This window comes from Podarcis raffonei, chromosome 6, assembly GCF_027172205.1.
Source record: "Podarcis raffonei isolate rPodRaf1 chromosome 6, rPodRaf1.pri, whole genome shotgun sequence".
In the NCBI taxonomy this organism is placed as follows: domain Eukaryota; kingdom Metazoa; phylum Chordata; class Lepidosauria; order Squamata; family Lacertidae; genus Podarcis; species Podarcis raffonei.
Window position 1 is genome coordinate 73,912,928 of NC_070607.1, and position 17,251 is coordinate 73,930,178.

Here is a 17,251-nt window from a genome sequence, read left to right on the forward strand (position 1 = left end):
GTGTGCACATAGTCTACATGCGTCTTCTATACACGTGTGTACATGGCCAGTAATACATGGCCTTTGAATGGATGTCTTACTGTCAATGCGGCCTTCCTCACGAAAAATGTGGCCACTTCATTCTAATTAATAGTATATGAATCTGCTCTGGGAGTCTTTTGGCTAAAGAGTGTAGAACAGTGCTATAAATGAACAGGAATAATCAGTTGAGACACAAATTATTGCCCTACTTTTTTTCAAAAGACGTGTAAATTCACCTTGAACTTTCAGAATCTGGTGTGACACAAATTGAAGTGAATGAGTAAAATAAAATTATGTTCTTCTCCCTTCTTCCCTTTCCCTATTATTTCAAGGTCAATCCCAGCACTGGACTGCAACAGTCTGTGGCACAGTGGGGCAGTGTGTTTGGCTGCTAACCAGAAGATTGGTGGTTCAAGCCCACACAGGGACAGCTGTGGACAGGATTCCTGCACTGGAGGGGGTTGGACTACAACACTACAATTATATGATTCTGTGATGTAACACTTCACTGCAATGACCAAATAAAAGCAGACATAAAGGAACAGCTCTCCCTTCCCCAAATCAAATAACAGAAGAGCTGACCTTACATGTGTGAATTATTTCAGGAACAGAATATCCTTTATGGAAGCTTAAACACACATACACATGTGCACACACACAGAGGTGGAACGGAGCAACCTCATTGCACAGCACATCAAATCCACAATTTACTTCTCATAGCAAACCATACATTCATATTCAACTGGCTGAGTCACATTTCTTGAAGCTGAAAATATAATACTATAGCACTCAACCCTGGGGGATAAACTCTCATAACTGTTGCTTAACCTGTGTGGAAAGCAATGCTGGTACAAAAGGTTTCATGAAAATGTGGAGAGCCTTGATTATTATTATTATTATTATTATTATTATTATTATTAGTCCAACCTTGGTTGTCGAACGTAATCCGTTCTGGAAGCCTTTTTGGCTTCTGAAATGTTTGACAGCTGAAGCACGGCTTTTGATTGGCTGCAGAAGCTTCCTGCACTCAAGCGGAAGCCACACTGGATGTTCGGCTTCCGAAAAACGTTTGAAAACCAGAACACTTACTTCCGGATTTTCGGCGTTTGGGAGCCGAAATGTACAGTAATGGAGGCATTCAGGAGCCAAGGTTTGACGGTACTCATGAAGCAAAATCTATCTAACTAGCATGCTTATTTCCAATGGGGGGATCATATAAGTAGTGATAAATGGATCAGTGTCTATTTCCAGTCAATGTCAAATTTGCATAAATCTGTCCTGTCCTGTATTAATTTGCATTTTTAAAAGTCCTTATAAAAATGTTATTTAAATATTGTTTCATCACAGAATAAACACTTATTTAGTAGTATGCCTTGAACAACTAACAAAGTCATTCATTTTTATGACTTTGTTTTGTTACGGGTTACTGGGAATTTTAAGCCTGTGAGGGGTAAACTATAATGGCCAGAATTATTTGAGGGAAAGAATGTGCTCCAAATGTGTTTTACAGGTGTAGTGTACACGCAGCCCAGATTTCATGTGTTTTAAAATGTTATGCTTTTTCAAACAATTATATCTTGCCTATTCCATTTTTAAAGAAAGCACACAATCCAACAAACAAGGTAGTTAACAAAGCAACACTTCATTATACATTTAAAATACATAATAATCCCCAAATTGAACATAATCGTAAAAATTCAACAATATTTACATAAGAAACCCAAAACAAAACAAAACAGAATGCCAACGAAAAAAGAAGCTGAAGGTCTTTCTAAAGAGTCATGTCATGTCTCTACCAGCTTCCTAAAGCATTACAATAGCAGGGTTTATCATACCTTGCTTGCCAAAGTATTCCACTGCTATAGACAATGGCCAGCCCTGATAGTAGTCAGCTGTGTCTCACCAGATTGAAGGATCAGGGGAATTTCCTTAGATAATTATCAAACATGTGAGAAGGAAATGGTCCTTAGGAAACACAGAAGCCAAACCCATGAGGGCTTTAAAGATAAATACCAGCATATTGATTTGTGCCTGGAAAGTTAGAAGGGGGGAGAGAGACTCCACATGCAATTTGGGAATTCTTGAGTAAAAGGAGTGTAGACTCCATTCTAACATTTAAATAAAAGTTTAAGAAAGGTTGCAATCTTTAATTGAGTGTTAGATTAATCATTTTAAAACTTTATCATCAAATGAATTAATTAGTCAGTAGACTTAAAAAAATACTTTGAAACAATTGCTTATAAAACTGCCTATGAGAGTATTTAACCCCCTTTTCTCTCTTTCATAACAAATAATATGTCTTCTAAGGTGATGCACACTTCTATGTTATGTGAAATAGATAGATTCAGATCAATAATCAACTAAAACCTATAAGGTGATATTCAATGGTGACTGTCCACTGATGGAATCAGTAGTAAAGGGGGAAGACAATTTCCAGTGATCCTTATGTACTGCCTGTCTTAATCTGTTGCAGAGGGTAGGAACCCTTCTGAGAAAAAAATAAAGGAGGGTATCAGGTACTGCAGGAGAATTGCCAAAAATTACCTCCATCTCTATTCCACCAACAGATTTAGTGGTAAGTCACCTTAGATATCACCCACACAATTAATCAATAGAATTTTCTTTAATCAAGTTGCTGCCCCAATTCAAAAAACATTTGAAAATGGCTTCAGTTTCTTGGCACTATGCTGATTGTTAAATTTGCCCCAATTGTGACCATCTTGTTTTACATCTTCTCCAAAGTGAACACATTTCCCCCCTTTCACATCTATTGCCATGTATTTCATGCAGGATTGTCTTCAACAAAAGAAAAGGAACATTTTACTTCCCTTCTGCCTTTGTGCACTTGGGTGAATTGAGCTTGCCTTGATCTACAGATTTAGAGACGAGGCTGTCAATTGACCTAGTCTTCAATTACAAACTAATATAATGTATATCCAAACACATCACTGCAATTTAATAAGCGGCTCTTTGGGATTAGGCAATTCCAATTTGCTTTCATTTCAAATTCTGTGCAAGCACATCATTACAAATTTGATATTACCCTCACCAAATTAGGTCTTTTCGGAAGCACTGATCCATACAATTACAAAGGGACAGCAGTACTTCATTAGACTAACCTCGCATCAAGCTCTCACAAATTTACCTGATCAATAAGAGGATGGAAACAAAGAAAAGTAAGTCTTGGCAAAATAATACTTGATCTGCACTTAATTATCTTGACCCCCCTTTAAAAAACAACAACCAAAAAACCAGCAGTGTCTACCACAACAGCTTATCCACCCCCCCCATCTGTTTACTTTTGACATAAAATCTATCAATGTCTTGACTCCTGGGTGTTCATCACTTCATCACTGTTTACAGCTCACATTAAAGGAGCAGTTCTCAACCTGTGGGTCCCCAGATGTTGTTGGACTACAACTCCCATCAACCCTAGCTAGTAAGGCCAGAGTTCAGGGATGATGGGAGTTGTAGTCCAACAACATCTGGGGACCCACAGGTTGAGAACCACTGTATTATAGCATTACAGCTACAGCAACGTTTCTGAACAATGACCAGCTCTTGCCTTCACTATCTAAGGACAGATGTCCACAGATACTTTTACTCAGAAGCTAGTACTCCTTCTTTTTACACATGGATTGTCCAACATCTTCTCCATGGATAGATTCAGGCACTTCTAAACATACAATGTACAACTTTAAGGCTTATCACACAGCTGTACTGTAACTATATAGCTTTTAGCTCCTACACTCCTTCAGCCAAGTAGAAATCTGGGAACGCAGTGATATTCTTTACCTTGGTCAAGGATTGGATTCCTATCTCTTCAAACTAGTACCCTTATCTAATCTAAAAACCAAAATAAAATCACCCCAGGGAGCAATGTAGCACAACTTGCAGAGGGTTAGGGGTGTTAATCATCTAGCTGATAGAAATTTGGAAGGTGAGCAGGCACCTGGAAACTTCCATTCTGGAGCAAAATATCAAGCAGAAATGTAGAATTGTAAGGGACCCCAAGGGTCATTTAGTCCAACCCTCTGAAATACAGGAATCACTGTTAAAGAATCCCTGACAGATGGCCATCCAAACTCTGTTTAAAAACTGTCAGCTGTTCACCACCTTCCAAGGAAGTTCATTCCACTATGGACCAGCTCTGACCATCTGAAAGTTCTTCCTAATGCTTAGGGATGTTCAGAATCTCATTTCTTGTACTTTGAATCCTTTGGTTCAGGTCCTACCCCCTAGAGCAGCAGAAAACAAGCTTCCTTCATCTTCCATATGACACCCCTTCAGATATCTGAAGATGGCTGTACCATAACTACAGTCTGTGTCTCAAAGCCACACCAATCTCTCTCTCTCTCTCGCCCCTCTCTCTTTCTCTCTTTCTCCCTTTCTCTCTCTCATGCATATTTTTAAATGAATGAATGATTTCACATTGTAGTAGTTTACCTCTGGACAATATTTCAGGGTTCTTTTCTGCACATATTTGATAAATATCAGTAACATTAATAATAAATACCCATTGTTATTTGTTGGGAATATTTTTAAATTTCAATTCTAAAATTATCCTCCATGTTTCTAAACTGCACCTTCATCTAAAACGTGGATTCCAGGATGATGTCCATAAAAATCAAAGATCAATACAATATTTAAAATGTATTTTAAAAAGTAAAGTAACTTAAGTAAATCTGGTACTCTAATTATGGTCAGCAAGTACTTCCTGTTCATGTTCATGAGACAGAAATTCAAGGACTGAAATTTGCTTGGGGGGGGTGTTTTCCCCCTCTTAAATGTTTTAATATTGGACTCATTGGTCCACTGTCAGAGCTCTGTGTCTTGCGCAGGTGCTGAAGGCAATACACATGTGTAAACACAAGCTGCCACTTACCTTTCACTATTAGTTCTGCGTAGTTTGAAACTCCTGATCCACCATCTGAGCGGATGACACATCGGTATTTACTGATGCTGCGCTGAGAAGTGTCAGCTACGCTGACCGTAGCAGAAAAACGTCTATGGTTGACGACTCTGGTGACCATTAAAGCCGTGTCTCTGCCATTCCACTGCTGTCAAATCAACCGGAGGGGAGGGGAGAGAGAAAATATGATATGATCATGCAAGAAGATCATTTAATTCATTTATGATTCAGTCTTCATTGTTTTTTATTCATACACAAAATTCAGGGAAATCGTCCCCTAAATCATTTTCTACTGAGAAATTAGCAAAGGTCAATAGTTCTACTGAGACATGCAGTCCTTGTCTTAAAGGGTTTTGTACCCCAAAAAGCCACTATAAACAAATGCTGCCACAACAGACAGTTCATTTACAAAAACCAGAATAGTTTCTATCCCCCCCCCCAACTTCATTAGTGGGATCTTTCAATCAGCTCATGAAAACATTGAATGAGAACTCTAACACCCTCTTTCCTGACATAAAGAGGGGCTGTAATAGCATGCAGTGGAACATATACATATTGATTCAGAAGTGCCACTATAGTAGTTATTCCCAGATAGTTGTGTGGTTGTCTGGAAATAGACCACATGAAATGCAGTCAAATACAATGGGAAATATTTCTGAGTTAACACTTTAATTTTTGCTGGGCAGGGATGTGTAAAGTAGCCTGCAAGGAAACCACAGAATTCAACAGATTGTTCCATTACCTGCTAATCAATCTCCATTTTCAGGAACCTATAATTTAGGACATGCCAGATCATAAGGTAATCTGCCCTGTGCTAATAGATAAGACATGGAATCCTCCATAGCTTCAGTTGAGACAGTAATAAACATAAAGCATGTATTGTCAGCTATTATGAAGCAAAAGTGTATATATGTGTTGGGCACAACCAGCTCTTAACATGAGCAGCTCTTAAGAATACCAAAGCTGCCAACTGAACAACCTTATGATTGAGATTTGGAGGGCCTGTGGCCAATTACTCTGAGGCCCTTTTATGTGTCTGGAAGGTGGCAACACCCAAACAGGCCTTTATTTGGGCGCCAGACAAAAACTTTCCTCATAACCAGGTCTTTAACTATCTGTGGCCTTTTTTAAAGTGGGTGGGATGTTTTTAATATATCCCTCCTCCTTGTTTTTAATATATCTATGGGTGGACTTGTTGATTGGTAGGTTGGTTGTAAGTCACTTTGGGTTGCCTTGGCCAAGATAAAGCAACAAACAAATGTAACAAACAAACAAACAGCAATAGCACATAAATTCAGCTTCCAGAGAGAAGATGCTTCTTATATTCATTATTATTTTTAGATTCCCTGCTTCTTTTTTTCTAGTATTTTTAGTGAGATTAGTGGGAATGTGTTCACACAGATACTGCTTATTTGCTCAGTGTAGTGAAAGGCATCTTTAACTTCTCACAATACATTTTTAAGATGAACCACGTAAATGTAATGCATTTAATACTGTGTTCATAACAGTTGCTTATTCTAATGTCTTCATCCTACTAACTTTCAAAGTGGTTCTGATTGAATTAATTGAAGTCTTAATCCGGCATAAGTAATGTTAATGATTTGTAATTAACTTCTTTAGGATTGAGGTAATCAAGTTGCTACGTAAAGTAAAAAAGAACAACAACAACAGTATAGATAACAAGAGTTTCAGTTTGTACATATGCACAAATTTTGGCCAGAAGCTTGCCTGAATTTTGTTCCATTATGTCCTGTGACTTTGCATGGCCTTATGAAAGATAGAAGAATGGTGGTAACCTTTATTGCTTTTAAGTCCTTTTAGGAATTTCACAGTAGAAGAAGAGGAAGAAGAGTTTGGATTTGATATCCCGCCTTTCACTCCCTTTAAGGAGTCTCAAAGCGGCTAACATTCTCCTTTCCCTTCCTCCCCCACAACAGACACTCTGTGAGGTGAGTGGGGCTGAGAGACTTCAAAGAAGTATGACTGGCCCAAGGTCACCCAGCAGCTGCATGTGGAGGAGCGGAGACGCGAACCCGGTTACCCAGATTACGTGACTACCGCTCTTAACCACTACACCACACTGGCTCTCTTCCATTCTTACTCTTCCAACAGTTCCTTAATGTCAGGGAACTGACATCAGAGATTAGCGGAGAGGGAAGCCGCTCCAATGATGCAGGGGAGGGAACTAGCAAGGAGAGAGAGAGAGCTTCTGCTGGGGAAGGAAACCAAGGTGACACCAGGAAGAAAGGGGAGGTTGAGAGTACTTCGGAGGGAAGGCTCCGAGACTCTTCCAGTGAGATCAGTGGGGAGAGCGCAGGACCTCCGCTTGGCACGCCTACTCTGCGCAGAAGGCTTCCGCGCAGAGAAGCTAGGCGGAGACTGGCTGTCAAGGAGTTTTTATGTTGGAAGAAGTTCAGGAAACGCCCACTGATGGATTCTGCCAGTGATTAAGACAGTCGCGTTGTAAGGCGCTGTCAAACTAGGGAAAGGTTTCGCTATACAACCCGCTTGGAGCAGCAAGGAGTTTTACACATAAGCAACCCCAATTCCCATTACAGCAATCCGTCAGTCCTCTAAGTTGCTTGTGCGCAGAGAAGCAGGGGCAGCATCATGAGTCAAACTGGAGGAGCCGGCGCCGGAGAGGGGGGCAGAGGAGGACCTACTCTGGAGGAGAGAAACAGAGAGTTGGAGCAGCAACTCGCCCTACTAGCGGCGCGGCTGGATGAAAGGCGCACTCAGGATGCCCAGGGGAAGCCCACCCCCATCGCAAGGAAGGTACCGGGACTAGTGCAGAAGTTTGGGGGCAATCCCAGAGACTATAATGCATTTAAGACAGAAGTGCAGTATGCGCTGGACCTGCAGTACGAGGACTTTGTAGATGATGCAGGGAGGGTAGCTTTCGTGGTAGGGCATCTGGAAGGGCGCGCCAGAGATTGGATCCGACCCTTGATGGCGTCGGAGAATGCTGCCTTGAAGGATTTGAGAAAATTTTTTAACGCCATGGACCATATGTTCTCGAGTGATGTGGAACAGAGCGTGACCCGCAAAGAACTGATGGGGTGCAAACAAGGGAACCAATCAGTGAGAGAGTACTGGTCGCGATTTGCGATGCTGATCCATAGACTTGGGTGGGAACTGGGTTCGGCGCCAGTGCAAATGTTATTTGAGGAAGGATTATCCCCTTGGGTAAAAGATGAACTCTCCCGCACGCCCCGCCCGGAATCGATGGATCAGCTGACCAAAATGGCGCTGGCTGTGGGAGTACGCCAAGAGGCGCGCGCTCTAGAAAGGCGGGAAGGGAGAGCAGAGCGTTGGTATGACAACCGCATTCCGGACGTGCCTGAGCCACCCGCGCCGGCCGCGGAACCAATGGAGATTGGAGGAGCGCGCACGCGCGGGGTTTCAAACTCCAGTGAGGTTCGCAAGAAGGAGGGGAAAATGACTAAGAAGTGCTTTCTCTGCCAGCAGCCGGGACATTTTGCCAGAGTCTGCCCTCAGAAAAAGGCGTGGCAAGGAATGGTGGGGGCAGTTGGGGGGGAGGAGGAAGGAAATAAAGAGCAGGGAAACGGGAATGCTTGGCTGCCCGAGAGTGGGCACAGCAGCCAGGCGAGCAACCAGTAAAGGTGCCCAAACCAGACCCTCCCCGAGCGGCCATAGCCATAGAGGTGATACTAGAACTCCCTAACGGACACCCAATTAAGGTGAAGGCGTTGCTGGATTCAGGCAGCTCTTGTAACTTTTTTAGCAGGGATTTTGCACTAGAGCACCAGCTCCAAGTAGTGCCTCTAGAACACCCCCTGCAAGTAACGACCATTGATGGGAGAGAACTCCTGGGAGGGGAAGTGACCCACCAGACCCCCCCCCCATGAAAATGAGGGTCGCCAGACACACTGAGACAATTGCCTTTCATGTAGTCACACTAGCAGGACCACCAATCATACTGGGAATGAGTTGGCTGGCACTGCACGATCCAGTGGTGGGATGGCACCAGCGGACAGTAACCTTTGGATCTGCTCACTGCGTGGAGCACTGCCATGGAGGGGAGACCCAGAGGATGGCAGTAGCAAGGGTGGCAGGGATGGCGGCAGGGGAAAAGGGGAGAATACTATCTCAGTACGCAGACCTGGAAGAAGTCTTCAGTGAGAAGGAGGCTGATAAACTACCCCCTCACAGGCCCTTTGACTGTCAAATCAACCTACTCCCAGGGGCTCAGCTGCCCGTGGGTAAGCTGTACGCCATGTCGGACAGGGAGATGCAGGAGTTGCGGAACTTTATTGACAAGAACCTGAAGAGGGGTTTCATACGAGAATCAAGGGCGGTGGGGGGCAGTCCAGTGTTCTTTGTGGACAAGAAAGACTCTAAAGAGCCCAGATTGGTCGTAGATTACCGGAGTTTGAACCTGGTGTCAGAACCAGTGACATTTCCAATGCCCAGAATTGACGATATTTTGGCCAGGGTAAGGAAAGGGAAGGTCTTTACCAAGTTGGACCTTCGGGGGGCGTACAATTTGATAAGGATGAGGGAGGGGGATGAATGGAAAACCACCATGTTCACCCCTCTGGGGGCCTTTGAGTACTTAGTTATGCCCTTCGGATTACAATCAGGCTCAAGCACATTTCAAGCCTTCATGCACCACGTGCTGGGGTCCCTGCTGTACAAGAATTGCGTGGCTTTCTTGGACGACGTACTAATCTACTCGGAGAACGAAGAGCAGCATATAAAAGACGTCAGGGAAGTGCTGAAAAGACTGCAGGAGCACCAGCTGTGGGTCAAGCTGGAGAAGTGCCAATTCCATGCCCGAGAGGTGGAGTTCCTGGGTTACAGGTTGTCTGACAAAGGCTTAGCCATGGACCCAGGCAAGGTGCAAGCGGTGCTAGAATGGAGGACTCCCAAGAACCGGAAGGACGTGCAGAGGTTCCTGGGGTTTGGGAACTTCTATAGGAAGTTCATCAAGAACTTCGCCCACTTAACGGCACCCATAACCGATTGCCTCAGCAGCAAGAAGAAGTTTGAATGGACGGAAGAGGCTCAGCAGTCCTTTGAAAAGCTAAAGAAGGCGTTCGCTTCAGAAGAGCAACTCTTACACGTGGATCTGCAGAAGCCGATGAGGCTGGAGACAGACGCGTCAGACAGAGCGGTGGGAGCAGTATTGCTCCAACCGGGAAATCGGGGAGAGTGGAAGCCGTACGCCTTTTTCTCAAGGAAGCTGAACAAGTCAGAACAAAACTACACGGTGTATGACAGGGAACTGCTGGCCATTCATGAGGCTTTTCGCCGCTGGAGACATTTTCTAATAGGTGCACAGCACAAGATCCAGGTGTGCACGGACCATAAGAACCTGGAATATTGGAGGACTGCGCGAGTCCTGAACCAAAGACAGGTGCGGTGGGCACAGGAGTTTTCCAAGTTTTTTTTTTTTTGAGATTAGGTACGTGCCGGGGAAGGAAAACGTCAGAGCAGACGCTCTCTCTCGCAAACCGGAGTACTTGGAAGGAGAGGAAGTATCAGAAGTGCGTCATGTCATACCCGAGGACCGATGGGTGTGGGGGGGAGTGTTGGTAGGTAGACAAGAACTAGCCGGTTTAACGAGGGATGACCAGTACGCCCAAACCAAAATCAGGGAGATTCGAGATGCCGAAAATCAGGGGGGTTTTGAGGTTAAGGAGGGGGCTTTGTACTATAAGGGTGCGTTGTACATACCGGAAGGGGACTTGAGGAGAAGAATACTCAAACAACTGCATGACAACCCCACAGCGGGACATTTCGGTCAACACAAGACCATGTTGCTTGTCACCAGGCAGTTCTGGTGGCCAAGGGTAAGGGAGGATGTGCGGGAATACGTACAGGGGTGCGAGTGCTGCCAGCGGGCTAAAGGGGAAAGGGCAGCACCCGCGGGGTTACTGGAACCTTTGCCCACACCAGAAAGACCATGGGAAGGGGTATCAATTGATTTTATGACTGATTTACCCAAGTCCAGGGGGAAAACAGCAGTCATGGTGGTAGTTGACTTGATGACTAAAATGTGCCATTTTATTGCTTGCTCGCATGCAGTGACTGCAGAGGAAACAGCTCTGCTGTTTGTAGATCACGTCTTCAGGTTGCATGGCGCCCCCTTGAGGGTTTTATCCGACAGAGGCCGCCAATTTACTTCCAGATTCTGGAGGAAGCTCATGAGACTGCTGGAAGTTGAAGTTAGCTTCTCGACGGCCAGACACCCAGAGACCAACGGACAAGCAGAAAGAGCTAATAGCATACTTCAACAGTATCTACGCTGCTACGTCAACGAAAGGGAGAACGATTGGGTGGACAAACTAGCGCTGGCTGAATTTGCATACAATAACGCGGAACATGTGTCCATGGGGATGAGTCCATTCATGGCCAATTACGGGTGTCATCCCAGGGCCTTCCCAGGGGAGGAGGGGGGAAGGTGGAGTGTACCGGCAGCCGAACAATTTGTGGAAGAAATGGAGGCTTTACACCAACAACTTAAGGTTAACCTGGAGAGGGCGAAGGAAGCGTACAAGAGGCAGGCAGACAAGCACCGCAGAGAAGGGGAAACTATAAGAGTGGGGGACCAGGTGTGGTTGTCTACCCAAGGGTTACCGTTCAAAGGGGGGTGTAAGAAACTACGGCCAAGGCGATTGGGACCTTTCGAGGTAACACAACAGGTTAATCCTGTGACCTTTAGACTCAGATTGCCCACCAACATGAAACTGCACCCAGTGTTCCACCGGTCCTTACTCTCACCGTACAGGGAAGGATCTCTGGGACAAGAAAGAGAAACACCCAGGCATCCCCGGGTAGAGGAAAGGGAACTCAGTGGTCATGCAGCTGAAATTCTCGATTCAAGGTGGAGAGGGAGGAGGGTGGAATATTTGGTGGCGTGGGAGGGGGAGCCCGAATCGGAGAACACTTGGGTTCCTGCAGAAGAGATCAGGGAGGAGTATCTGCAGGAGGAGTTTCATCGCAGGTTCCCAAGGAAGCCCAAGCCATTAGAGAGGTTCTGGGAGGAGCAATTTGGCAACACGGAGGATGAAGAAGAGTTTGTGGGATTTCCCGCCTCAGAAGCGGAGGAAGGGGAGAGATCCGAGGAAGAGGAATCTGACTGGGGGGATTGGGCAGAGGAAAGAGAGAACAGCAGGTGGAGAGCGGTGTTGGAATCATCTGAGGAGGAGGATAGCTCCTTCCGGGGTTTTCCCGCTTCACCGTCCCCGGGACGGACAGGGGAGGGGGAGGGGCCTGGGAGGGAGGTGGATGTCAGGGAACTGACATCAGAGATTAGCGGAGAGGGAAGCTGCTCCAATGATGCAGGGGAGGGAACTAGCAAGGAGAGAGAGAGAGCTTCCACTGGGGAAGGAAACCAAGGTGACACCAGGAAGAAAGGGGAGGTTGAGAGTACTTCGGAGGGAAGGCTCCGAGACTCTTCCAGTGAGATCAGTGGGGAGAGCGCAGGACCTCCGCTTGGCACGCCTACTCTGTGCAGAAGGCTTCCGCGCAGAGAAGCTAGGCGGAGACTGGCTGTCAAGGAGTTTTTATGTTGGAAGAAGTTCAGGAAACGCCCACTGACGGATTCTGCCAGTGATTAAGACAGTCGCGTTGTAAGGCGCTGTCAAACTAGGGAAAGGTTTCGCTATACAACCCGCTTGGAGCAGCAAGGAGTTTTACGCATAAGCAACCCCAATTCCCATTACACTTAATATTTGTGTTGTATGTTAATTATCTGGGAAACTAACATGAAAAAGGAGCTGCTCTCAGGGTTGGATTCAGTTGCAGGAAACAAAGATGATTGCCTAGGTGCTGGTGGTGATGCTGAACTTAGATAATGCTTGTCACAGACTGCTTACTCAAGATTGCTCAAGACAGTTGAAAGAAAAATTGGAAACCCTGATGTTCATGGACAGCACATTTTATTTTTAAGCTGTGCCCAATGCTGTATGAGTGGAAGACAACCCTGACCTATGGTTCTCTTCCTTTTTCTTCTGCCCAGACTCCTCAAAAAGTCTACCCAGAGGGTCAGGGGACATACCAAGCCTTGTATAGTAGTACCTCTGGTTATGAACGCTTCTGGTTACGAACACTTCAGGTTACGAGCTCTGCTAAGCTGGAAAAAGCTGCTCCTGGTTGTGAACTTTGCCCCAGGATGAGAATGGAAATTGGACACTGGAGGCCGTATGCAGTGGGAGGCCCCATTAGCAAAAGCATGCCTCAGGATAAGAACGGTTTCAGTTTAAGAACGGACCTCCGGAAGAAATTAAGTTCGTAACCAGAGGTACCACTGTAGCATTGTATGGGCTACAGTGGGAAGAAAGATTCTCCCAAACTTGGGCAGATGACACATCCAATTCCAGCTTCCCCCTGCAGTCCCATACAACACAGCCACAATGTTCAGTAGGTCCCACTGACCATCCAGAGATGCCTGGGGAGAGAGCAGATAGCTGGGGGGTGGGGAATGGAAACAAGCATTATTCAAGTTACTTTTTGCTCACACAATGTTGGATATGAGCCATCATTTCCAGGAAAATTTACATCAGTTTCATTTTCAACATATGGTGCAATTGTGAGTTCACAGCGATCAGGGCCATACATTTTATTATCTGACAGGGATTAATCTTCCATACATGTCATGTATTGAATCTGTTGAATGGGCTACGAATGCAATAGAAATAAGGCGTTGGGGGAATGAACTAACAACAAAAGCAACAAAGGCACTTCTAATGTGGAGAGTGGATATTTGGTTGAGTACAGGAATGGTTAATTAAGCTATGGCTCTCCAGATATTGTAGGACTCCAGTAACCCCAGCCAGCACGTTCAGTAGTCAAAGATAATACCAGCTGTTGTAAAGGTGGTGTTCCCTCTTCACAGTAAAACTCCAGCACAAACGTGATATTTACAGTCTTTATTACATATAGACAAAGAACAGCTGCAGTTCAAAATCATGCGCCCGAACCTGTTGAGTCAGATTTGGGAATTGGTTTCCTTTGATTTCGGCACCAACAAAGTAGGCATGGAAACCTTGTGCTACATCTTTGCTTTTTACGTTTCATTTCCCTCCTTGCCTGTGCTGGTGTGAAAGCCCCCCCCCCCCTTTCTGAGGTTGAACTTCCTCCTACCAACTCTGCTGGGTTGTAGGGCTCTTCACCATCCCTGACCCCCTGCTCCTCCTGACTATGCCTCGCCCCCGTGCATCAGTTTCCTGTCTTCCTCTTCTGCCAGTTCCTGCTCAGAACCCTCCCCTGCTACTGACAAAACTCTCTTCCCTGACAGCTGTGGACCAAACAGCTGGAAAACCACAGGGTTGGGTGCCTACTGGTCTAGGAACAGCCATGGTTCTTCTGGAAATTATTGTCGTGCAGCTTTAGCGTATAGCTAATTAAATAAACTATAGCTTTTTAACCTATTTATTTCATAAATAATAATAAAAATAATAACATTTCTCTAACACAGTCAAGTATAAAATGAAAGAGTAGTGCAAACTTCAGAATTTCAACATATTTTGCACATGTGTGTTCAATGTTTTTCAACAAACATGAATACTAGAAACTCGATCTTTGAAGACTCCTGCCTTCCTTTCCACGTGTCTCATCCTTCCTCTTCTACACTATTCATTTGCCAACTTTTAATATCCTGTTTTTCTTTTGTCTTCCTAGCCTTTGAACCAAGCTTCTAATTTGTCAAACTCTGATTTTTTTTATTTTTTTATTTTTTTTATTTTTTGCAAATGGACTAAATTAGGAAAAGGGGGTGCATTTATACAAGGGTAGTTAATTTCTATAAATGTGCCCAATTGATTAATGTTCCCAGCATATTCAGCTAAATAATTTTTCCATGCACAAATCTGAGACAATAAGGTATTGAGTAGAAGCATGCAGCTGGTTTTGCACAAAGGGAAATGCTCTGTCAAGGAATTCAGAGGAGTATCACTCCAGTCACTGATAGGAACAGAGAAACCCTGGAAAGTATGGAGCTCTATTTGAGTTTTGTGGTCTTCAAAAATAGGAAGCTCTATTTGTGCTTTGGAGTGTCTGAAAAATAACACATAAAGTCTCATTCTACTTTACCTGTAGCCACAGTTTGTCATGTTGAGACCACTTTCCTCCAGCAATGCACTGGAACGTTGCATTCTGTCCAACATTAACCTCCACGTTCTGGAGCCGCAGGAAGTGAGGAGCTTTTCCTAACAAAAATGCAAAATATTATCTGGGTAGAGCTTCACAGTTCATATGTATGCTATGAGAACCAGCCATTCTTAACAAGTATGTCCGGTTTCCCACAGAACAAACTACTCATCATAGCAGTGTTGAGTTTGGGGTTTGTTTTAAATACTACAGTATGGCTTTCAGCTAATGATATGAAAACAAAAGCATCAACCATCTCGGCACAGATAATGGGCTATAAATAACACTTCTGCACCAAAAGGATTCAACATTCTCCAATAATAAATTTCAGTTAATATACGATGGAAGCAAATAGCAAATTTCTTCTGTGGAAGGATGTAAATATATAATACATATAACATAATATGTACAAAATCAATGAATATATCATTCACAAGGAAAAGTAGGCAAAGGAAAACTGAGCCAAGATATTTTTTACTAAGCAGCCTGGGTTCCTACTCACAGACAACTAACAACAGCAACTTGATATGGTCCAACCCTATTAAAATATTACCATTACCAAATTCCACCGAACTCAATGGGGCCTACATTCAAGTAAGCACACAGAACATAGAGGCTTTATATATGGGGTCCTCAATGTGGTCTCATGGACACCCTCAGATAACCCCACTGTGCTGTCCACTGAGGCCTGAGGCCCATCCCAATATTCTATCTTTAAAGAGATTAATTGGCATCTTTGTTGTTTGAAGGGGTGCTGCCTTTTCTTTTTGCAGGACTGTTCATTGCTTTTTTGTATGTTTTATTTGTTTTGCGTTGCACGTAGGTTATTTGCCTGGTTTTGGGGAGGAAAAGCCCTGAGCATCACCATTTTTCCTTTTGTAAAATGGCTATTTTGTGGAGAGGTACTATCAAGGTGGCAGCAGATCTAGCTCCCAAAGAGCATGACACAGCTGTTGCTGTGGCAGCAGCACTGGGCAATGAATTCCTTGGAGACAGGATCTGCTGTGCCTGTTGACCTCACCTTGCCTCATGAATGGGCCAGCTCTGCAGCATTGCAATCAGATCATTGCTGCAGCACTGGCACAGGGAGGGTTTAACTTTTTCCTCCAAGCCCCTTTTCTACTATTTGCTATAATGGGGGGAAACACATAATGGGCAGCTCCATGATCAATTAAAGGTAAAGGGAGCCCTGACAATTAAGTCCAGTCGCAAACGACTGTGGGGTTGTGGCGCTCATCTTGCTTTACAGGCCGAGGGAGCCGGCGTTTGTCCGCTCTGCAGACAGTTTTTCCAGGTCATGTGGCCAGCATGACTAAGCTGCTTCTGGTGCAACGGAACACCAACACCAGAGCAGCGCACGGAAATGCTGTTTACCTTCCCGCCGGAGCGGGACCTATTATCTACTTGCACTTTTTGGGGTGCTTTCGAATTGCTAGGTTGGCAGGAGCTGGGACTGAGCAATGGGAGCTCACCCCACTGTGGGGATTCGAACCGCCGACCTTTTGATCAGCAAGCCCAATGCTCAGTGGTTTAGACCACAGCGCCACCCACATCCCTACCATGATCAATTATCATGGATAATAATGAGGAGTCTATCAACATACAGAGGACCATAGCTTCGCAGGCTCTGTCACAATGAAAGGCCAGCTACAATTTGGTGAGCAGTATCACTTGGCCAGCAGAGTCAAAGAGAGTTATGCCATCCCTTTTAGCTGGCCGGTAGTTTATCCATGTCACAATTTATTGATGTACTAGCTGTTGGCTGAGACAGGGTCATTCATCTGTCACCTGAAATGGAGAAGCCTTGATATAAAACAATACTGCTTTTTTACAGCAAGCCGTTATGACAGTTGGTACTTTCCATTCCTTTTAGCTTTAGTGTATCAAAATGGGCCTTTTTTAATTGATGGCAAGGCTACTGCTACTGAGTCCTCTACAGTTTTAAAAAGGAACGAAAGGAAGAAATGAATAAAGGAAAGTAAAGTAAAAATGGTTGATGAATTTGAGTTCAAACACAATCACATTTATTATTATTATTATTATTATTATTATTATTATTATTATTATTATTAATACAGCACCCATCTGTCTGGGTTTCCCGAGCCACTCTGGGCAGCTCCCAACAGAATATTAAAAATACGATAAAACATCAAACATTAAAAACTTCCCTAAACAGGGCTGCCTTCAGAGGTCTTCTAAAAG

General features: G+C 44.4%; 1 protein-coding gene across 11 annotated transcripts in view; it reads right to left on the reverse strand.

The window, feature by feature from the left end:
* Window positions 1-17,251, reverse strand: part of PTPRT (protein tyrosine phosphatase receptor type T) — a 603,119-nt gene that overhangs the window by 341,831 nt on the left and 244,037 nt on the right. For all 11 annotated transcript variants that reach the window (XM_053394030.1, XM_053394036.1, XM_053394029.1 and 8 more), the window contains exons 5-6: window positions 14,993-15,108; window positions 4,907-5,081 (exon numbers count right to left, since the gene is read on the reverse strand). In XM_053394030.1, the coding sequence (XP_053250005.1) occupies window positions 4,907-5,081; window positions 14,993-15,108 (291 nt within the window). The remainder of the gene's footprint in view (window positions 1-4,906; window positions 5,082-14,992; window positions 15,109-17,251) is intronic.